We start from the raw sequence: 23,089 nt of genomic DNA, 5'->3' as shown, positions 1-23,089 counted from the left end.
CAAGATACTCGGCTAAAGGAAATGTGCATATTTGAAAAAAAAAGCTAATGCTTATACTGAAGTCGAGCCAAAAGTGTGATAATTTTGCCGCACAGAAACATGATATTTAAGATTTACAGAGCCAATTATTGCTCAACTAATCTTCAAGAATAATTGCTATCATACAAACTGCTATGCTAAAAAAATCTCATTGATACACAGAGCAGCTTTGTTTACTACTTACTACAAATGGTTATTGCTTATTGACACTGTAGCATTTGTGGTAAAAATATAACACTGAATATGATTTTTCAGCAATGTTAATTATTTATTTCGAAGGCAATTAAAAAAATTAACAGATTAGCATTAAATTACGCAGTGCTGTTAAAAGTAGGTATTACAAGAAAAGCAGGGCGCACATACATCATGTCTGACAACATTATACAAGAAGTACGAACATTTGAGCACGGGCCTTTTAGTCACATGTAAATTTTGAATTCCCGTGGTAATGTGGTCTGGCATGTACGTCATACAGGATTAACCAATAACAACAAAATAGCGGGATGAAATTACCTGGTTATATAGACCTTGATCGATGACAGAAATATTATCACTAACATTCTGCCTTTGCCCAAACAAAAATTTTTTTAAGAACTCCATTAGTGTAGATATTTTTGTATTCATGAACACTCAAGTATAATTTGGCAGTAGGCATATTATTTCTGAAATATAAAAAAATTAAATTTAAAATACGTACAATGTTTTTAATTGCGTGTTTTTAGGATAAAGACAAATCCAGTCCCGTAAATCAAAATACATTTTTAGAGATATTTTACAAAACATATTGTTCACACTAAATATTTTTCAGTTGATATTATCAAGTTATTCGCAACACAGATATGGGTAGGTAGTAAATCTTTCTAAAAGAAAATATATTATAATTTATCATAAATACATATACAAATGTTTTGTGCACGCCATATCTCGTGTACAGATAACACTGCTGCCATCTAGCAACAGGTAAATGAGTCGACTGCACGCCCTTAGCGGATACTTTTCCTAATGGATAGTTTTCAGGATTATTATGAGATGTGCAACAGCGGCGAAAACGGGAATGGTAACCATTCAGGCTGCGGGCATTTTTCAGGATTTTTAAAGTAAGTGCATTGTCAAATAAACCCGGAATGGTAACCATTCACACTGCGGGAACTTTTCAGTATTTTTAAATTAAGTGCATTGGCAAGGAAAACCGGAATGGTAACCATTCAGGATTTTAGGAGCTACTTTTATATCTGCGCACACAAAACTGGAATGGTTACCATTCTGACAGCGGATACTTTTCCGTATTTTGCAGACGAACACGGAAAACTATCCAATCCGGAATGGTAACCATTCACACTGCGGACACTTTTCCGGATTTTTTCTAGCAGCACGTTTGCAGTAAAAGCCGGAATGGTAACCATTCATACAGTGGATACTTTTCAGGATTTGCAATTATACGATATTTGCCAGTAAATCCTGAATGGTAACCATTCCGGATTGCTCTGGGCACATGAGGATGTATAATTTACGGAATGGTAACCATTCCGATTGGATACATTTCAGCCCCCCCCCCCCCCCCCCCCCCCCCGGGGAATGACAGCGGGCGACAGCGCTGCGCTCTAACGTGTAAATAACTAAGACAATACAGGGCGTTACGGCAGCGCACTGCAGCGGTGAAGTTCCCAAGCTGCTCATCATACGCTTCTGAAAAACGTAGAGTAAATCCTATCCACTCGTGACTTCTATACAGTATATATATTCAAAGGTAGAAGCTAGTTTTCGTCAGTTTTTAATCTCCATCAAAACCTTTCCTACAGAGAGCTAGTAGTCTGCACCTAGGGTGAGGGCACGACTTAAAGGGTCCGGGGACATCGTTGATGCTATATTGGTACTACTGCAGCCATTGACATCTCCATCGACGGCGAAACGTCATTCATTCATCCATCGAGGTTTCCTCCGCAGCCAGTATTGCAGGAATTTAAAAAAAATAAAATCTCTTCTTCTGGTGCCTGTTGAAGTCTCCTTTAATGTTATCGGTAGAGACATGCAAAATTCGCGTATTCATTTCGCGATAGGCTAGCATCAAAACAACTATACCTTCGTACCGCTTCTGCGATTGGCCCACATTTTATCCGCGTAACTGTGAGCCAATGGGAAACACTAAACCAAGAAAGTGGCCGAATTACGGACAGCCTAGTTGAGACGTCTCACGCGTCAGTAGCCAATGGACAGGCGTCATTTCCGCGAGTATTTAAAGGACTGCGGAGTCTATCCTAGAGGTCAATGGATCCGCGAATTTTGCAGGTCTCTAGTTATCGGTGACGATGGTACACATTCCGTCGAGTTCTTCGCGGTTGTCGTCGTAGACGGTGTTGATGTCACGGTTCCCGATGTCGACGGTAAACTGTCCATCGAGCTCGACATTGGAACAGCAACTTGATGCTCGGTCTAATGGCATGTGGATTTTTATTTTTGACGTGACAACGTCTAATAAATCGATGAACGCCGGCTGCACGCACGAAAAAGTGCCCCGTTACGCTCATTGTACGCTTGCCCCGCATCTATCTCTCTTCCACTCGATTGGAACAACCATCGATTTGACTTTTTCGAGGCACATTAAACTTGAAACACTCCCATTCGTTTCCTACTTTTCCTATCATCGTCCTATCCTTAACAGAATAACACAGATTTTGGAAGAAGTTAAATAGCAAATTTGTATAAAAGTTATAGTTAAAATAATCTCTTCGTTAAAGTAATAAACCTATTTGAAATAATGAGTGCAAATAAAAGTAAATTTATATATTAAATTGTAGATTTCATTTCACTCCTTCTTGTATCCATACCAAATAGTGATAATTCAATAAAAATTATTCGATTTTATTCATAAAAGTATGCAATCATTTCATCAATGTTTTGTTATTACGTTGTCACGTTAAATTATCGTCCGTAAACCGACTTTACAGACAACCAATTTTTTATTTTAATTTTAAGTTTTCCGACATTACTATTATCAAAGGGCTAGCTATCAGAGACGTAACTAGACTATTCCCCCCCCACCCCCCCCCCCACCCCGGGGCAAAAACTCATCTCACCGCCCCCCCACCCATTTTTCCCCCTCTCAAACCAACCAAACCAAAACCATTCCCGCAATACCTCATAATGACACCACACATTAGTTCCACTATACTATTATAAACGTATTTGTGATTCTACTTAGATGGATATAAATATATTTTATTTGCAGTCATTTAGTTTTTAAATACCTGACAACAATAGCGGATAGTATTCGTGAAAAAAAAATTACGGCTGTTAAATATTTGACAATATACGTGTATGTATCTTTCAATAGACATAATTAAGTTCATCTGCCTTCTAACATTTTTTTTGTGTTCTAACACTACGATATTCAAGTAAATATCTATAGTAAAAATTACTCTGCCAGTTTAGGGCCTATCCTCCCCCCCCCCCCCACCACACTTACAAATGCGGTGCCCGGAGCTAAAGTCCCGTCTGCCCCCCCTTTTTTTTTCTAGTTACGCCCCTGCTAGCTATTGCTGAAATTTTACACGAGACCACCCTTTTTTTTTTTTGTTCTGTCACTAATATATTCTGCAGATATTCGTTAGTGTAATACAATGGGTGTAAAAATATTTGCAAGTATTCGTAATTATCGTCACTTGCACGATTTTTCGCAACCATTAAATTATACTTTGTAAATATCAGTTGAAAATATTTGTGGCAGAACAACAAATGCAAGTGAGGTATTGTTTTAGAATTCAGAAAGTGACCTTAAATAGCAGTAATGACAATACAATGGTAAGGGCTGGGGGAAGGAAAAAAACACTGAGTGTGAGACCAAACCTAAATGTATAATTTTCCAAACCTTCAAGCTTTTAAAAAAAAATATCTTAAGACTTTAAAACGTTACAATGGCCGCAACTGTATTCGTGGTCTGCACATATCGCATGACTTGTAATGTATCAGATTAATTCTACGGGAAATAGACTTGAAATTTTTCTCCTACTATCAGGGTAAACTCAAACATAAAAAAAAAATTATCCCTTTTGGCAAAACCTACAGGTGTAGGTAGGTAGGTAGGTATATTCGAAGTACCTATTTCTTCTGAAAACGTTCTGGGAACTTCTATAAACTTCAGGAACAATTTAAGAACTTAATGTACGTGACATCCCACGTGTTATCCAATGTTCCAAAATTATTGATAAAACAATTTCTAGTGACCGGAAAAATTCGCGCATTCATTTCACGACAGCTTAAAATTCACATAGTTATACCTCAGTGCTGCCTCTGCTATTGGCTCACAACTCACCTGGATGACTCTGGGCCAGTGAGAAACACTCAACCGAAGCTGTATCGAATCACAGGCTGCTACATTGGGGACACCTTCACAAGACAGCAGCCAATGAGAGGGTGACATTTGACCGAGTGTACGTAGAACTATAGAGTTCATCCTAGAGGTCATTGAACCCGCGAATTTTTCCTGTCCCTAGAAATTTCTCATATTCCATGCAGCGAAAATGTTTTGAATGTTCACAACTCAGTGGGATCCAGCATTGAATAGCTTGGAACTAATTTCATATTGTTGCGAACACGCAGGAGATAAGACCGCGACGCGCGCAATATCCGGAGCGGGTTGGCAGCCCTGCACGGCCACTGACGTCACGCGCCCGTTGACGTCACACGCCCTTCATTGAGGTAAGGCATTCCACATGTTTCCACTACTAGATTTTATACACACACACACACACACACACACACACACACACACACACACACACACACACACAAAAACACACACACACACATATATATATGTGTGTGTATATATATATATATATATATATATATATATATATATATATATATATATATATATATATATATATATATAAATTGTTTGTCTGTAAAGTCGGTTTACGGACGATAGTTCAACGTGACAACATCATAACAAAACACTGATAAAATGATAGATGCGGCGCAAGCGTAAAACGAGCGTAACGGGACAATTAGCGTAACGGGACAATTAGCGTACCGGGACACTTTTTCGTGCGTGCAGCCGGCGTTCATCGATTTATTAGATGTTGTCACGTCAAAAGAACTTTATTGTGGACACGATAACTGTTGCAAATTTGACTACGACAGCTTTTGGCTACAACTGCATTTAGCTCTGATTTAAATATTGTGAATTCTCCTAACTAATTTTTTTATTTTGAAAGATTCATGGCCAAGTAATTCTGCATTTTTTTACCAACAGATATCGCCACGTGCTGTGTTGAAGTAAATATTATTTATTTTCTATGCGGGATGCAGGATGCTCACTCACAGTGGCAAGAGAAGGAGGGCTTCGCTATACCTCAAAGATAAAGGGAATCATCTAGCGGGGCAGTGATTCTCAGATTTAGGTAGTATAGAATCGTCTGAGTAATGAATTTTTTTTGTCTGAATTTCATTTACATATAGCCTATGGATAAATTTTGGAGTTTTTTTTGAGTTGACGATGGTTTTGGGGTTCTAGGGACCACGAAACGAAAAAAACTATATAAATTTTTTCCGGAAGTCACACCACGGTAATGGCTACAATGGGTAGTATTTCTTCGAAGTTATTTACCTAAAAGTAATCAAACTCAACCAGGCCCCCAAAGATTTGGGCCTCCTCCCCCCCCCCTTTCCCGATTCTTTCCACCTTGATCTGTCCCCTTCTGTTTTAGACCCTGGGTGAAGGAGTGAGCAGTGTTTAGATGCTAACTTTCTTCCTCACCAAGAGTCTGTGAAAGAAAAAAAAAATTGTGAGTCTTTCAGTATTTGCCAGTGATGTTTAAACATCAGTAACAAACAACTTCACGTGTTCTCATGTTTTTCGTGTTGCAAAACAACTTATAATACGCAATTCTGAATCAAAATTTAATGTAGAATTTTTTTTAAAAAAATAATTTTTAGCATTATAAATATACTGATAAATAAAATATATTGTCTTTTCAAATACCAACATTTCTGGATGCTAACCACGCACATACTTTCTGCGCTCGCCGCTAGAATTCGCTGCCTGAATCGTAAACGTTGCTTGCCACCGTCTCGCGCAGATGGCAGCACGAAACAGACGGAAATTGTAAACTTTTAGAAACTGCTCTGATAAAAGTTAAAAAAGACTTGAAAAATTCCTAAACCATGGATTTTGACCTGATTTTTGACAAGGAATTTTAGTAAAATACTACCCATCTTGTTAAATTTCACTAAACAGTTAATACTATAAAGTTTCTGCAAACGTAAAAAAATTTATACTTCTATGGCATTACTAAAATATTAACCTGAAACATTTTAAAACACATATAATTACACTAAGTATACTTTTATTTAGTTGTTTTTGCTTAAATGACTGAAATCAGTCTGTAAATACTTCATAAAACCAAACCTTGAGCTGATCCATCATTATTATTACGTATAATTTTCTTATTAAGTTATTAAAACAAGTAAAAATTTTTTCCAGTGAAGAGGTTTCAAACATGCAAATAATTCATCTTTGAGCTTTACAAGTGCGTACTCTATCACTGTGCTACTGAACCTATTGGAATTTTGCAGGGAGAATATGTATTATAATCATTGTAATGCCAGTTTTTTTTATGTATTTTAAAACTTATAATTACTATTTACTATGGCTATTTTAGTTTACCAAATATATTTCAAGGTAGTTTCACTATCATAAAGTTTCATTTGGCACACCAACGTTTGGTATGTCCCCTAATTTTTTTACAAAAGTGACTCTATACAGGTTTATGAAGCTACACGTGAGTCAGCCATCTTGATTACTTAGGCAATTTGTTACACATTTCTGTTCATTCGACTTCCCGTTCCATTCATGAAATTATTCCTACTAAAATGTCGTATACCAAGAGCTAAGATGTTACACATCAATAGTTTCAATTGTTTAACATAATATCCATTATTATAAATTTTTAATATAACTTTTACGCTAGCTAATGTGTATATTGTACATATATTAGAAATAGTGTATGTAATCATATACATGTATTTCAAAAAAATTTTAACCATGTTGACAAGCCCTATATTCAGAGAGCCACAGCTCGTCAACTGAGTCTATTGGGTGCTCAGAAAATAAATAAATAAATAAATTATTAGGTACTATAGTACGGTTCTGCCTTGTCATGTTCGCTATGTTGATCGCTGTGCCATACATGAAATCAACTAGCCTTTACATGAACCTTATTCAAACAGAGACGTAAATACAAGAACGAGTTATAACCTTATTGTTATATCTGACCTTCACTGCAGTAAGAGAGAGAGTGCTCGTGATGTTCATAAAATTTTAAACAGTTAAGCTGTTTTCAAACATAGAATTTAAACGCTAGAAAAAAAACTACTGTTAATTTTAAATTAACATGCCTTTGACAAATACAAAAAAAAAATTCAGTCTGACATAAAAGTACACCTGAGTACTACACATTTAGATAAGTATATATTTTAATTTTTTTTTTTTTTTGCTAGTTGAACTTAAGACATAACAAGTGGTTTTGTATCAGAGAGAATTTTTTTTTTTTACAATCAAATTAATTTTTCATTTCGTGTCGCTTTGTTCCGTAACCCACCTTAACAGCTAATGTTCATCAGTGCAACCAAAGTGAAACACAAATTAAAAAAACAAACTTACAAACCAGTTAACAGTAAGCACAGTGTTGAAAGCAGCAGGCAGATTCCTGACGAGGACATCACTGCAGCCTGTTGTAACTCAAGGGTGTTCAAAATGTGAACGTCACAATGAGCAATTTCAAGTGTCGACCACGAGAGTGTTGCAAACATGCCCATCAGAACGGTCACAAAGTGAAATCCCTCCTGTCGTCTGTCCTTCCGTTGGTCCTCTTCGTGTCGGCGTTGTCGCAAGTTCCTTGCGGTCAACTTCATCCCTGACTAAAGCATAAGTAACTCTGAACAGAAACTGTATTGAACTTATTTTAGCATCAGGTTTAGTAAAAATAAAATGATGATTTGCACATTAAAAGAACACAGTATGTTCAAAATACAGCATCCAAAAAAATTTATCAAACTATTTTTCCTTGGTCTCTCTCTCACAAACCTTGACTCAACCAAGAAACGTGCCCAACTCAATAACAATGTTAAATTACACTTCAGAAATATTTATCCCTCACTGTTAGGTACAATTTTACAATTTACTAACGAAAGTTAGCTTTAAATTACAACTTTTAGCATTTTACTTAATTTTTGAAGAAATAAATGCCCTGATTACACTGGCTGTGGGTGTTATATATATAATATATTATATATATAATATTATATATTATACATATAGTGGGGAAGGGAGGGGAAAAGGTACATGTCCCACCATCTAATACATTCCCACCACACATGTGGAAGTATCTCAATCATGAGTGCAGTTACACTGCATGACAGTTTCGCACAACACATTGCCAGCCACGCTAATATGAGGCAACTAATATTAGATACTAGCATGAAGCAGTCAGGCAGAATTTTAATTAAAATAATTACTCACAGGTATTTGTGCGAAAGTGTTAGCTCAGCCTAGGAGGATGAGCGAGTGATTAGTCATGCACATGCATCAAGAGACTTAAAAAACTTTATTTTAAAGATTTTAAATAAAATTGAAATATTATGATCACATTGAATATAATACATGGTTTAAGTTGATGTTTTATTAAAATTTCTAAATTGATGTATTAAAAACTAAAATTAAAATAAAATAGTGGAAGGGGCGACGAATACTGTGAAACTGGTAGAAGATACTAATTGACCCTATGGGTTTTTAAGTATTTTAATCAATTTGCCATGTCTTAAATTTTGAACATAAAATGCAGAATTTCATTTCGTTGGAGGATGGGTGGGGTGGATAGAACCACTTTTCCTGCTGTTTTCTTTCAATATGTTTCCATTTGTTAATGTGAATGACAGTTTTTTTTTTTTAGGATTTCAGAGGGTGATATTGCCATCCACCCCCTCATATCCTCCCCTGCATAGGTATGCTCCTGATGAAATGTAGCCAATTTATACCTCAATGATACATGGAGTTTATCAAACCTTGAATGATAAAAACATTATTTTACTTTTATTAGTATTACCATACTTAATTATACATTAATATTATAGTGTACGTTATCACCAAACAAAAAATGCCAACCAAAATATAGTTTAGTTATGATAAAGTTATTTTAATAAATGTTCATCGTACAAACTGACAAAGTGTGAGTGAAAAGAGTTAAAATATAAAATGGTTTAAAAATAAAAACTTCCAAAATACAACTTTCGTATAATCCAGTTTTTTTTAAAATTATTTATATGACTTCTGGAATCTCTGCCATATTCGGAATAGTAAGTAGAAGTTTCCTTGTTAAAATCATCACATCTAGAAGGAGAATGTAAAATTTATACCAAATGTAAGTGCAGTGACTCCAATAAGTTGTTAAAAATCTTTAGGCCCTACCTTGATTAATTTTTTTTTAATATGAGTGCATTATGAGGAATTAGAATGAAATAAATCATTAAAAGGCACAGGAAAAGTGCTGATACACTTTGACTGTAACTCGTAGATAGAATATCTCTATAACTATTAATGATATCTCAGCAGCAATATTTTACAAGCTGACGCAGCATTGCAATCATTGCTGATTCAACACTCACAAATTGACCTACGAAAGCAGCGACTTTGTCAGAATAATAGACAATCTACATGAAAAGATGTTGGGCAATATCATTAGTCTGAAGCCAATGGACTTGACCAATAAAAATGCTGATTCTGTGAATTAGAGTACTTTATATGAAGCAAATTTTGATGAGTAATTTTAACAAAATTCGCCAAACGAGAAAGACTAAATCCAAATAAAAAATTTATGCATTTTTCTCTTTAGCCACACTAAAATACAATGCAGTGCTCGAAAAACTAGTGAAAAGTTTAGTAAACATTCCTTTATTACATCTCTTGTAAACCTGCTCTGAAATTTACAAGCTATGAACAAAAATGTTTTAAGAAGAAATTTTTTTTATAAATTAACTACTTATATTTTGAATCAAGCCACGTTAAATTTTGAATCACAAGTCATTCAGTCATGTGTAATATTTTTTTCTATTAATTTTCATTTCTGATTCTTACTTATAATTAAATTTACAAATTATAAATTAAGACATTTCATTGACGTTATGGAAACTGTTAAGGAGCCCGCCTCGTCAGGGGTGTATGTGTGTCAGTGAGTCGGGATGATAAGAGCGACGCTCGCTGGTGCTTCTAGCGTGGTATCGCCTTTAAGCGCAAGGCTCTGGACCGGCGCGCAGTCTTCTCGTCGTCACAGGAAAACTGTGAAACTTGAGCAGTGACCGTAATTTTATATGGAGGAGAAATTAAGATAAAGGTGTTTTCAAGAATCTGTACCGGTTGTTTTACACCTAAAAAATTACTCCAAAAACACGCCTTTTAGCCATTTTCATTCTTCTGAAAACACATTTAAATTGAAAACTTAATCGGAAATCAAAAGTACTTTTTGGCCCTCAGCGAATTCTTAAACGCTTTTCGTAAACAGACCTTACTCAGATATTTTGAGTAGTTTTGAAATTGCATTGTTTTTTTTAAATGCTTACTATATCTGTGTTTGGGAAGACAGCGCCCTTAATCTCTGCATATAGTACTTATTTCTCAACTACATGAAACAGAAAGGTATTTTTTTTTTCAAAATGTGACCACACACAAAGCAGTGCCCTAAATGTTGAATTTTCGTGCTACGATCTCTGCATCTAAAAACCATTTTTGAACTCTTTAATTAGGCAAAGATTAAAGGGAGGTGCATTGGGTAGATCATCACCTAGAAAAAAAAATATTTTGAAACTGAAGAACTGAACATTTAAAAATAAGTTCTGCAATCGGCATATTCCGTTAATCAACATTAAGGTTCAAATGGAAGTCCAAAATATGATTCTGAATTTATGAATAGCAAAATTCTTTTGAGTAAAGAATCATATCTAAAACATATGTAAAACATACAAAATTTGTCACCCTCTTTATCCTGGCTTGTGAATTTATGCTAGGTACTAAGTACAAAATAGTGAAACTCATCAAACTTGGGTTGTAATTTTTTTTTTCATATTAATGCTAGACCTGGATCTTTTTCGAATTTCACCCAGGGAAAGGACTCACCAAAGTGTAAACCTTCCGCTTAATTATTTTATAGTTCAGTCGGCACTCTTTGTTTTGGCTTATTCTGTAATCCACTACTGATTGAGCTGCCCCCATAAATGAAAATATTTTTCGGCCTTGTTGACCATAATATCACAGGCTTTTTTTCCCCCCCTTCAATAATACTCATTTTCATTTTGCCATTGATTAAATATAATTTCACCTTATATTAATTATTCTTCGGTATTTCCTTCAACAATAATAAACTGATGCTCGATAATCAGGCCAAATCTAATGTATGTGGCACACAACCTGAATGCCTCCCCCGTTTCTCTTCCCTTCATTGATGCAATTGGATAAAATAATTGCCTTACAGTCTCGCACAGTATTACTGTAAATGTTAAACTTACTTAGATTCAGCCAAACTCCAAATGACTTGCAAGCGCAATATTTCTTCTTAACTCCTGAGAGAATTTTAATTTAATTTTTTTTAATACCAGCAATGGAAAGTAGGTAACTGTTTATCTTATTTACATGAGTCAATATTCAAATTCATTTATTTTACAGTTTTCCACCAATTTATTAAAGCAATTTTAATAGAACTCAATTACAGTTTCCCAAAAATTCTAAAAACATATTAAAACTGTATACTTGTTTTCAGTCTCACCAATATCCAGTTCATTAAAATTACTCTTACTAATATTCTTCTACTCTAGTTTTGTTTTGGAATTTAATAATATAAACTACAAATTTTTTTTCTTCCGAAGATACCCTACTGCTGCTGCCAGCAATAAATTATCTTAGTAACCTGACCATTTGTTACTTTGAAAGTTTTTTTTTCTGTACCTTATTACTATAGCACAAATAAAAGTACCTATCTATTTGTGTTTGCACAATGTTTAGTTGCTAAACCTTTGAACTAGTTACTTCTGTAAGTAGTACAAATAGTGACATGCAATTTGATAGGAGCTGTAGCATATTTAAGGGATTAGCTCAGATACTTACTCTCTTTACAAAAAAAAAATTGCAAATAACTCCTACAAATCATGAATAAAACCAACAAATGCTAAACTTGTGTAATAACTATCCAGTTTTAAAGTCTTAAAGGGTGAAGATTTTTTTTAAAATAATGAAACAGAAAATAAAATAGAAAAATAAGATGATAAAAAATAACTTACTGTTTTGAAATGAAAAGGAAATTAGTACATAAATGCTGAAGCACTACCTACCGAGGCAAAAACAGGAGATAGCAAGTGGCTGAAAGCTATTAATGTTTATGGAGTAAGATAAAAGAAAAGGCTTTCAATTGTTACCAAAGACTCAAGTTTCATACGCTACGTACGTTGGTTGTTTAGTTTTCAACGTTACCATTACATAAGTAAGTTTCCTGAAAACACCAAACGATAGGCCTCTTGCATTTTATGTTTCTCTCACAAATTTTGTCACCAGATGTTTACCAACTGATAGCCAACAGCTGTAAAAAATATTGTGCAAGTGTTAATAATTACAATCTCTCTTGTGAAAATATTTTACGGCGTGCAGACGCGGACCAACAAATCATCTGGCGGCGAAAATTTGCGAACCGAACGACGAACGCAAGAGAGCTACAGCGTTGAATTTACGTTAGTGATCAAAAGGAAACTAAATGAACAATCAAGCGTGACTAAGTCTTTAAAGTCAAGAAGGAAGTTTGCGGTACTTGTTTTCCGCGTGAATTATTACGCACCAGTCGTAAACCACGTGCAGGGGCATATATCCCTCCCTGCCCCGATATCCTTTTTTTAAAAATAAAAAAAATCTATCATCTCCCAACCAACACGAGGAAAGAACCTGAAAGCAAACAGCAGGCAAAGAGGTTCAATTCCAACCAGAAATGAAATTCTGCTTTATGCTCCTGACCACATGCCGTAAATTAAAAATACAATGCTCTGATGGTGGTTTTACTGGACCGAGCTGTGAACATGGCCACAGCAGGGTCGTTACCGTGACGAAGGGGGGGGCGGCGGCCCAGGTGCTCCTCAGGTAGCTTGCAACGTCCTCGCTGCCTTCGCGCACAGTGCCACATGTCCGCTCGCCAGTTCCCTCCCTCCCTACCTCACCTCCTCGTTTGTTATCTTCGCAGGCGGTGACTGCCTGCACCTGCCCCGCCCCCCCTCCCCACCTTGCCACGCCGCGGCCGCAGGTGCCTGCACACTGCCTGCAGCAAGCTTTCATCAGAGGAGTCCCCCCTCCCACCGTGCCATCACAGTGGGTTACAGATGGTTCATTACTAGGGACGAGATTACATATGGTGAATTGCGATTAAGCAGAAATAACTTCGAATAGCATGTCAGTACACCATGTAACAACGAAATGCAACTTAATACCCGACATGGTGGGCCAATTAAGTAACTTTTTTTAAATTTAATATTAGTTTCCCTTGATTTTTCAATGACTTAAAAGACCAAGAATGGCAGACTGATTACTACACGTTTGTGTAGAATACAATTAGTGTTAATCAATGGAAAATAATGATAAATAGAAATGTTATTCACAATTTTAACCCCTTCGAGACTTTTGGCCTACCCTACATAAAGTACAGGAATTAAACAAAAAAAAAAAATGTAATTAATCAGTATATTTAATCAAAACTCATCTGAAATTACAAAAACCTAACCTTTTAATACATTCAATTAAATTAATGTAAATTGTTTAGCATGTATGTGCTAAATAGGTTAGAAAAATCTTTACTTTTTTTTTTATTTTGCAACTGTTATTAGTAATTAATTTTTACATTACTACATTAGTTCATTTTTCAAATGCACATACTTGCTGTTTTATTTTTATTGTTCCCAGTAGTATTACAAATTATCATAGTGGCAAAAGTGCCTCACGCAGCAGTCAAAATGACACTGTTTTGGTGAAGTAAGCAAGTATCATTGAACAATTAAGTGCTGTATTTGTTGGAAATGGTTCTTTTTTCCTTATCTATAAACAGAAAAAAAAAAAAACAGTAACACTGAAATCTCTTTGTTTTAAAAACAAAACTGGTCTGAAAATAAAACCATAAAAATCTTGTGTCTATTGATTACATACATCTTAGATATGATATTCATTCATCTACCAATCTATATCCAGTGAAGGCAGTGTGGCGGCCCTACAATTTCAATGGCCATGGGCCATTTACTTTTGCGGAGCACTAATATTTCGAAGAAGGTACTTACAGTGGGTGGAAGGGGGGGGGGGAGGGGGCTGGGTAGGAAGGGGTATGGAATAGCTCCTGGAATATTTGAAAAATAATCTCTTCAATATATTCTCATGTAATTAAAAGAAATTATATTTACATAAAAGGGGCCCGTTCGGTTGCTCGTCTTTCCTAATCCTTGCGACATCCCTGGATAAAGGTGATCACAAATAATTAGGGACAAGATTATGTGGTTTTATTGTTACCATGCTAATTTTATTTTTAAAACAGGAGATTTACATGCTACTATATTTATTATTTTTTTCAAAATTCTGTTGATTTGCAAATGTAGCATATTACTAAACAACTATGACACAAAATTTCGGCTATTGTATAAAATTAAATTTGCAAGTATTTGTGTTTTTGAAAATGTATCGCTGCCATAATGTAAAAATTAATTTCCAAAAACAGTTGCAAGAGAAAAAAATATTCCAATCTATTTACTACATACATTTTGGTACAAATTTTCTGATAAATAAATTAAATTATTATAATATATTATTCTATAAGATAGGTTTTTGTCATTTTAGTTACATTTTGATTAAAAATGCTGATTAATATGATTTTAGTTGTATTTTGGTGTTATATTGTGTATTGTCCCTAAAAATTATATGTATATAATTATGTAAATAAATACTATGTAGGCTAGTAGCAGCACTGTCACGTCGACCAGAAAGATGGAGTGGTATTTTGTACAAGTGGGTCAGCCAAATCCTCAAATGAGTACCATCAAATATTAAGTATTTGAAAAATTTTATTTTTGAGGGAAAAGATTTGAAGAAAAATGTTTGAGGAAATGAAAATTTGTGTTTTCACAACACTAACACCTGCGTAGTTGATGATGACTACATATTTATCCCTACAGAAGCTATCAGAGAAATGTTTGTATGTGCCACCAGCTACAATGCTCTGGGAATGTTTGTTAAGCTCTTCAGGGAACATATTTGACTCAAAGAAAAGAAATATTTTGTGTCCTGAACATGTCAATATGAATTATTTCTTTAATAAAATAATTCTGAGTGGGAAGAATATTAGTTTAGAACATTAGCTCACATATTATTGCGCTGACTATTGAGAGCTTGATTGAGAAACAGGGGCCACTTGTAAGAATCTCATTTGAATTTTGGATATGAGAAAAAGAGAATTCAACCCATCGCTAGGATTCTACTTGTGTGGGTCATTAGTCACGATTTACGTCACACACACACACCCCTCCCCACCCTCATCACTAACCTTGGAATAAGTAAATTCTACAATCTGAAGTCATGACAACGTAAGAGTGACAAGCTGTTTCACAAGAACTAGAAGGTTGTTAAAAACCACTTCTAAACAGAAATGACAGCTGCTTGAAATGCAAATCCTCTAATTTGTGTACCGACAATGTACACGTGTATTACTGATACAAATATGTTATTTTTGGAGTGTGAATACATCATAGTTTTATCATCACAGTTCCACCAAAGAAGGGTTTAGAAGCACATCATACACAAATTTCTAACACAATTAAAGTGGAAAAATTTCTATTTTACAACACTGTCACAATTTTTTTGAAATAATAGAAAATATTTTCATGTGTGTGTGTGTGTGTGTGTGTGTCTGAATTAACGTTATTCAAGCAGTAAAATATAGGAAAAAACTGCTTGTGTCAAATATATTTAAAGAACTAGTGATATGCCTGAATACTTTAAATTAGTCTAATTGAAAAAAAGTTCATAGTTTGTGATCTTTAAGGGAGGTACATCCACATTCCAATTATTTTTTTTACATTTAACATTGTTAAACTTGTAGACAGAATTAGTGGCAGAATTTGAACAAAAAAATATATATATGCAGTACATACTTTTTACATTATTAGCTGGTATAGTTTAATTTTTAACATTTTTGTGCAGTATGGATAATGAAAAACAAATGGAATAAAAAAACTGAAAATTTTGGTTTTAAAGGCAATAGCGGTGGCTACTGAGTGGTATGTTTCAAATTTCTTTAATAAATTTTTTACTATTATTATTTAAATTTATAAGTCATAAAAAGTCTGAGGATTTTAAAAAGTTAGCTAAAGTGAAATATTGTTTATGCAATAAATTAAATTATATCACATAGTAGATAGTAAAATTTACATTAAACCTAAAAATGTTCCAGTTTCCTATTTCATTTCATTCTCCTTATCAATAATGCACAAAAATGTAAAAAATGCAACTTTGGCAGCTAATAAATTATGCAAAAAGTATGCAATACATATATGGTAGAACCTTGATTAACCAGAATAATGGGGGGAAGGTCAGCACGGATAAGCAAAAATCAACAATAATTGAATTAAAATTTATTTAGGTTATACATTGCAGAAAAATTTCATAAGTAATTTATACAAAACAAATGTACACACAATACGGACATTAATTATTAACTTTTAAAAATATGTATGAATGAAATTATTTGTCATGACCTAAAAGACAAGTTTCAATGAAAAATATGAATTTTATTTACAATTTGATATGCATAGGTACGTGCAGTTTAATGAATAACCCTCCAAAGAAATGTGTTTAATTTTAATTGAGAACCCAGTTAACCGAATGCCCAGTTAATCGGGTCACGGATAAATTAGGTCATACTGAATTTATTTTTTTCATTTCGTGAATGAACAGCCACTCAAAAGTTGGCAAGTTTAAACGTGCGGAACGTAAGCAAGCTAGCCAGCCAACGTAAAAATAAAAACAAAAAATACCAAGCCCATTAATGACATTTACGTAATTTATAACCAGCAGGAAAATATTTTCGCTGAAACTTCTGCACAGATATTTTAGCTGCGATAGAATTGATGTCTTCTGTATGGTAAAATTAAAAGTTTAAAGCTTATTCTACATGATCAATTCTTACTACAAGAATAATGTTTTTTTTTTTAATAGCAACAAGCTATACAATCCATGCTTTCTTCATCACTGCTCTATTTATTTCTGATCAAGAATTACCGTATTTACCCAAAAAAATAAAGTGAATCTAAAAATAATGCGACCCCAAACTTTTTGATTGAGTTTATGAAGAAGACTCTATAGACTGGAAATTGCAATTGAAGTACATACGTAGCATTTGAAAATTATTTGAATTACTGAATTTATTCCATATTTACTAGATCGTTTCTGGTGACACTTTCATCAGCAAAGTCTCTTTTGAAACACCAAGCTGCAGTTAGAAAAAAAAGTGTTTTATGACAGTAGTTGAAAAACGGCAGCTGTTCAGAAAGCAGAGACTGTGGCGATATAGGGTGGTCTGGTCCCCAGCAGCCACAGAGAAGAGCAGAGAGAACCCAGTGCTCCCTCTCCTCCCCCCTGCATCTCTCATCCTCACGCCTGTGCGGAGGTGCAGGAAGCCACGGACTAAAGTGGCACAAGTGACGCAGTTCACAGGCAGAGCGGGTAGTTCTTCAACTCAGCTGTTCCCAGTGGCAAGATACAAGTTTGCGATCACAATGCGACCCCTACAGTTCCCACAGTTTCGGGTCAAAATCATAGCTTTATAGCTAGGTAAACACGGTATTTTAAAGTTATTTTATATACATACTTTTTTTTTTAATTATACAAGAGTTCAGATAAAACTAATAAGTTCATGACATGTGAAAATATTAAAAATTATGCTCATTATAGTTTGGACAATTTTTTAGTTGGGTAGAATGGACTTATATTTGTTTGATATAATTTCAAGGTTTGAGATTTTAGGGACAGTTCATTTTTATGCATTGTTCCAATGAACGTCAGCTAAAGATCATGTTATAACCAATTTTGTTGTGTGTTATTAACCAACCAAAGTCTTGCACCACTATCGAGAAATAATGTTCCTAGAAATTTCAGCAGGATATTATACCTTGTTACATCATTTAGAGAAAACTAAGTCTATGTCACAATTGACTTACCAGAATGTTTATTAAAAAAAACTACTCTTTCAATGATTCTGTTTTTACCATCAACCACCATATGCATATGGTTGGCAAGAAGGTACGTACTTAAGATTACTTTCTTCAGAATTGGGTACTTCCTTAAACAGCCATATGTGCATACCACTGTAACTGGACTTACGTTAATTTGGCTAAGACTTAGGGTCTTACTATAACGCTTGCAAAATGATTTATAAAAATTTTTGAGTTACAATTATATGCTTGATAATAATGAGTTTTCAAGACAAAACTTACAATAAAAACAAAATATTTTTCCAAAATTGGACTTAGACTCATATGACTCCAAGGTATAGATTTCAATGTGTTACAGGAGTAAAGTAATCTGCTCTTATAATGTTACATTATTCAAGAGATAGATATATTCAGTAGTAGAAAATTTTTACTAAATTAATTAATGATCAAAAAATTAAAATATATCACTTTTCAATGCATTGGGGATTAGGCTCTGCCATCATGGTTAGGTCCATATTTTTGATATAATTCTAATCTTTAACTATCTATCCCAATTGTTGGCAAGTCACGGCATAAATAATCCCCCCCTGAGAATGCAAAAATATCTCTGCAAAAAAATTTTTTTTTTCCTCCTGCGTGATCAAAACTTGCTGCTGCCTCTGCACGCAGGCGGTATCTGCTACGTGCCTCCGCAAGTGAACGGCGCCGACAGAGGGAAGGGGGGAGGACAACACACGGGGGCGACAATGCCGCTGTTTTTCCGCCACGTTTCCTTCCGAACACACTCGGCCACATGTCGCCCATTGTGCCCCACAAGTGTGTCAACGACGACGGCGGCGGCGGAAGGCTCTCGGGCAGGGACCCTGGCATCTGTCGGATCCTGTTTGCAGCTTCTGCACCGCCACACAGCTCCTCTCTAACTGAGGCCGACCAACACACAAGGTCACAGCATGACCCCCCGTCATGGCGATGCAGCATAGCACTCTCCTGAGCTTCTTAAAAAAAGAAGGGGAAAAAAAAAGTTTATTATTGGCTCAATAATATTCTCAAATCCTGCAACACCATCAAATCTTTAATAGTTGGAACGAGGAAAAAAAGATTCGACGATAATTACCAGGAATAAACGTAGAAAATTCAACATTCGAAACTCTAAAAGATCCATTACTGTATTGATTCGGGATACTTAGTTCATGAAGTGAACATTTTAAGTGTTTAAATGTTTCATTACCACAGTTAACATCATTTATTTCTTGTACATTATTTTATTTTTGACCCTTGAGATGCTGATTAAGTTTCACAGGGGGGAGTTGGGAGGGGCTTCACTACGTTCCATATGGCTTCCTTTCCCAAGTAACTGACAAGACTTAACCTTCTTTTTATTTTAAAAAACCAAGAAACAGCAGTGTTCGTAATATATCAGCAATCCAATTGAAGTACTTTGTTTGATCTTTAATACTTCTCCCGAAGCTATCCCAGCACTAAATTAAAAATATTATTCCGAAAGGCTTAACACCAGAAAAGGATTGGAGGGAAGAACTTATGCACACTTATGCATAGTTGCTCAAGACATTGGGGCCTCCAGCCTGTGCAAAGCATCTACTAAGAAAATCTATTGAAGCTCTTTTTAATATTTGATTTGACTTCACCATGAAATTTGCAATTCGTTTAATTCGAAGCTTCGGTTGTATTGCAAAGCTTTGCATCTGATGTGAAGCTAGGCGTTTGTTATGAAGCTTTAAAACAATAAAGCCTAAGAGTAACTCATGAAATACGTATTTTTTTTTTGTGTTGTATGTTCTGCTAAAATAAAGTGTTTGGTTAAAAAAAAAAAAAAAAATCAATGCCACTCAGGTTTGTTTTCAAGAATGCTCAATATCAATGTTATGCATGGGTTGTAAATTTTATTGAACTTATTTCCATTTATTTAATTTTTAATACATCGCAAGTTAAATAGTACGCAAAAAATACCAGTTTTAAAATATTTTTAAGATATACATACATGTATGTAGCTTTCAATACAAATAATTGAGTTCATCTGCCCTCCAACTTTTTTGTGTGTGTTCTAACAATACAAAATTAAAGTAAATATATATGTACATAAACATTCCTCTGCTCTGCCAGTTTTGCCCCCCCCCCCCCCCCCCCCCCAGTGTGGCACCTGGGCCATAAGCCCTGTCTGCCCCCTCTGAATACTTCTCTGCTTATTCTCTCGCAACGACACTGCAACTGGCTTTACTGAACGTCCCGACAAATCCCTCCCGACCATGCACGTGCTACAACCACTAGAAGCGGGGCGAAGTGAAATGAACAGAAGACAGACGAGCGTGTATTCTCAAACAGGTGTTTATTGAGAGAGAGGCTCAGCCGCGCTCGCAGATGATCTCGACGACGCCGGGCTCCATGAGCACGGGGTCCAGGCAGCGGTGCACCGCGCTGCCCAGGATCTCGTCCAGCAGGAAGTGCACCAGGCTGCGAACCAACCACGGCCACCAGGTCAGGCCGCCCCATTCCTCCATCCCTCTTGCCGGCGTAACTCGCAAACACACAGCATGCAGTCTTCCAAGTCATGCACGTTTCCAAGTTGCGATAGTTGTAAGATGTGTTTTCTAAGTCATGTGGTTTGGCATTGTATGTATCTAAGTTTTGTGTTTTTTTAAGTTATTGTAGTTCTAAATCGTGTTTTCTAAGTTATGTGGTTTGGCATTGTATGTTTCTGAGTTTTGTTTTTTTAAGTTATTATAGTTCTAAAGTGTGTTTTCTAAGTTATGTGGTTTGGCATTGTATGCATCTAAGTTTTGTGTTTTTAAGTTATTATAGTTCTAAAGTATGTTTTCTAAGCTATGTGGTTTGGCATTGCATGTTTCTAAGTTATTTCTAAGTTGTGTATGTTCTAAGTTATCATTTTCTAAGTTACAAAAATTCTAAGTTGTATTTTTCTGAGTTATGATCGTTATAACTTATGACAGTTCTAAGTTACGTGGATTTTTTTTTTTTTTAGAGAATTCTAAGATACGAGTGTTCCAAGTTGTGTGTTTCTAAGTTATGTGTAGATCCCGCTCCCGCTTCCCTGCAGCCACCAGCTTGGGTCCACGCGCCTCGTCTGTTTACTGCGTTCCCAAGCCGCTATAACAGTGTTTTCATCATAATGCAGGCTTAACTCTTTTCTGCTGACTTCTTTACACTTCTACTTTGATTTTTAAAATAAAATAAAAATCAAGCCGTACACTTGTGATGTACTGATCTGAATACACACAAATTTTAATCAGGGTTAAGAAATTATCACTCACAAAATAAGCATCACAGATAAAATTAACAATGTAAAAAAATGCTACTAATAGTTGGTAATACTTAAACGTATTAAATTTTAAAAAAAATCTTAAATTTTTGAGAAATAGTTTTTTTTGAGTAACGTAATTTTATTTAATTTCTATTTGTTAGTTGAGATAACAGGCTGAATGTCGAATAATGTACTGTATTCACCCGAAAATAAGTCTACCCTGAATGTAATCGACCCCCAATTATGCAAGTGAAGGTTCCAAGAAAAATTATTAACGTACCTACCTTTTTCCTTTCCTTCCTCAGTAGCACGTCGCTGCACTAAATCTCCGAGAAAAAAATTAGTCCAAAAATTTTTTTTTTATAATCTTGTCCGAATCTCTGTGAGGATTAAAAATATTTAACGTCATTAGTAATGCTTCTATTCAATGCAAATTAAAAAAAGCAAAAACAATTTTTGCAATTAAACAAATTTTTTTTAAACGTAGTTTGCTCCAGTTATAAGATGACCCCCCGATACTTTGGGTGGTCTTTCGATGAAAAACTCTCGTCTTATTTTCAGGTGAATATGGTATATTCAGAATGCATATCCAGACAATAATTCCCCCCCCCCCCTCCTCCCGCATCAGAACAAGAACATTCCTAGTAAGCATGGAGGCCGCAGAAGGAGGGGCAACGTCCCTGTACTCACTTCTCATCCTCCACGAACCTCCACAGGTAGAGCTGCAGGTAGTGGGTGTCCACTTGTATCTGCTGCAGACCGTACCTGCTGAACGTGCGCAGCCGCACGCACTCCAGGAATGTCTGCAGGGCACACGTTCAGGCCTGAAGGCTTTACTTACGTTGTAACGGCTAGGCACAGCAATGGTTGGTATCGTTCGTTACGCAAGATTATATCAGTGTGTCTGGTGAACCAATTTCAGTAATTTTTCAAAACTATTATATATCACAAGCACAATTAAACATAATACCAAATAGATCTACTATTTGCAGAGCAAATTTACATTTGACAAAGTGTAATGTCTTCCCCAGCGCGGCTCCAGAGGGGGGGGGGGGGGGGGGGGGGGCGATAGCCCCTCCCGAGACCAATTTTATTGATTAGTGTATATTTATGTTTACTTAAATATTTAATTTCATATGTTAAACTTTTATCTCATTGAAAGTTGCATGGAGCTACTAAGGTAAACCTGTAATTTGTTTATAATATTCCAAGGCCAATATCTGACCACTTTCATTTTTTGCAACTACGACCTTTCTTTGTGCGATATAGCCCCTCACGAAAAGTCATCCTGAAGCCGCCGCCATTGTGTCTTCCAACTATTTATATTTAGTGATTAACTATAAGCTGAAGTAAGGAATTTAAAAAAAAAAAAAAAATGCAAGTTAGCAAAAGGTTGCTACAAATTTTAGTTTCATGATTTCCAGCACTGTTACTTTTTATTTCGGAACGGTTCCATGACTTTCGTGGTCAGTAGACAGTCTGCAAATAGGAAAAATTACTGAAAGG

The 23,089-nt window shown here is 35.4% G+C and overlaps 1 protein-coding gene and 1 long non-coding RNA gene across 2 annotated transcripts in view; one reads left to right on the top strand and one right to left on the bottom strand.

The window, feature by feature from the left end:
- The window catches only part of LOC134540980 (uncharacterized), a 152,340-nt gene extending 130,060 nt beyond the window's left edge, over positions 1 to 22,280 (top strand). Inside the window, exons 2-3 of the long non-coding RNA XR_010076534.1 lie at positions 4,636 to 4,734; positions 20,647 to 22,280. This is a non-coding gene — a long non-coding RNA (uncharacterized LOC134540980). The remainder of the gene's footprint in view (positions 1 to 4,635; positions 4,735 to 20,646) is intronic.
- LOC134540979 (vacuolar protein sorting-associated protein 51 homolog) overlaps positions 20,634 to 23,089 on the bottom strand; it is a 30,526-nt gene continuing 28,070 nt past the window's right edge. The window contains exons 14-15 of the mRNA XM_063384087.1: positions 22,274 to 22,386; positions 20,634 to 20,775 (exon numbers count right to left, since the gene is read on the bottom strand). Coding sequence (XP_063240157.1) covers positions 20,667 to 20,775; positions 22,274 to 22,386 — 222 coding nt within the window. The 3' untranslated portion in view covers positions 20,634 to 20,666. The remainder of the gene's footprint in view (positions 20,776 to 22,273; positions 22,387 to 23,089) is intronic.

This window comes from Bacillus rossius, chromosome 17 (assembly GCF_032445375.1).
Source record: "Bacillus rossius redtenbacheri isolate Brsri chromosome 17, Brsri_v3, whole genome shotgun sequence".
NCBI classification, from domain to species: Eukaryota; Metazoa; Arthropoda; class Insecta; order Phasmatodea; family Bacillidae; genus Bacillus; species Bacillus rossius.
Note: the sequence above shows the minus strand (reverse complement) of the source record. Positions and strands in the feature narration are given on the sequence as shown.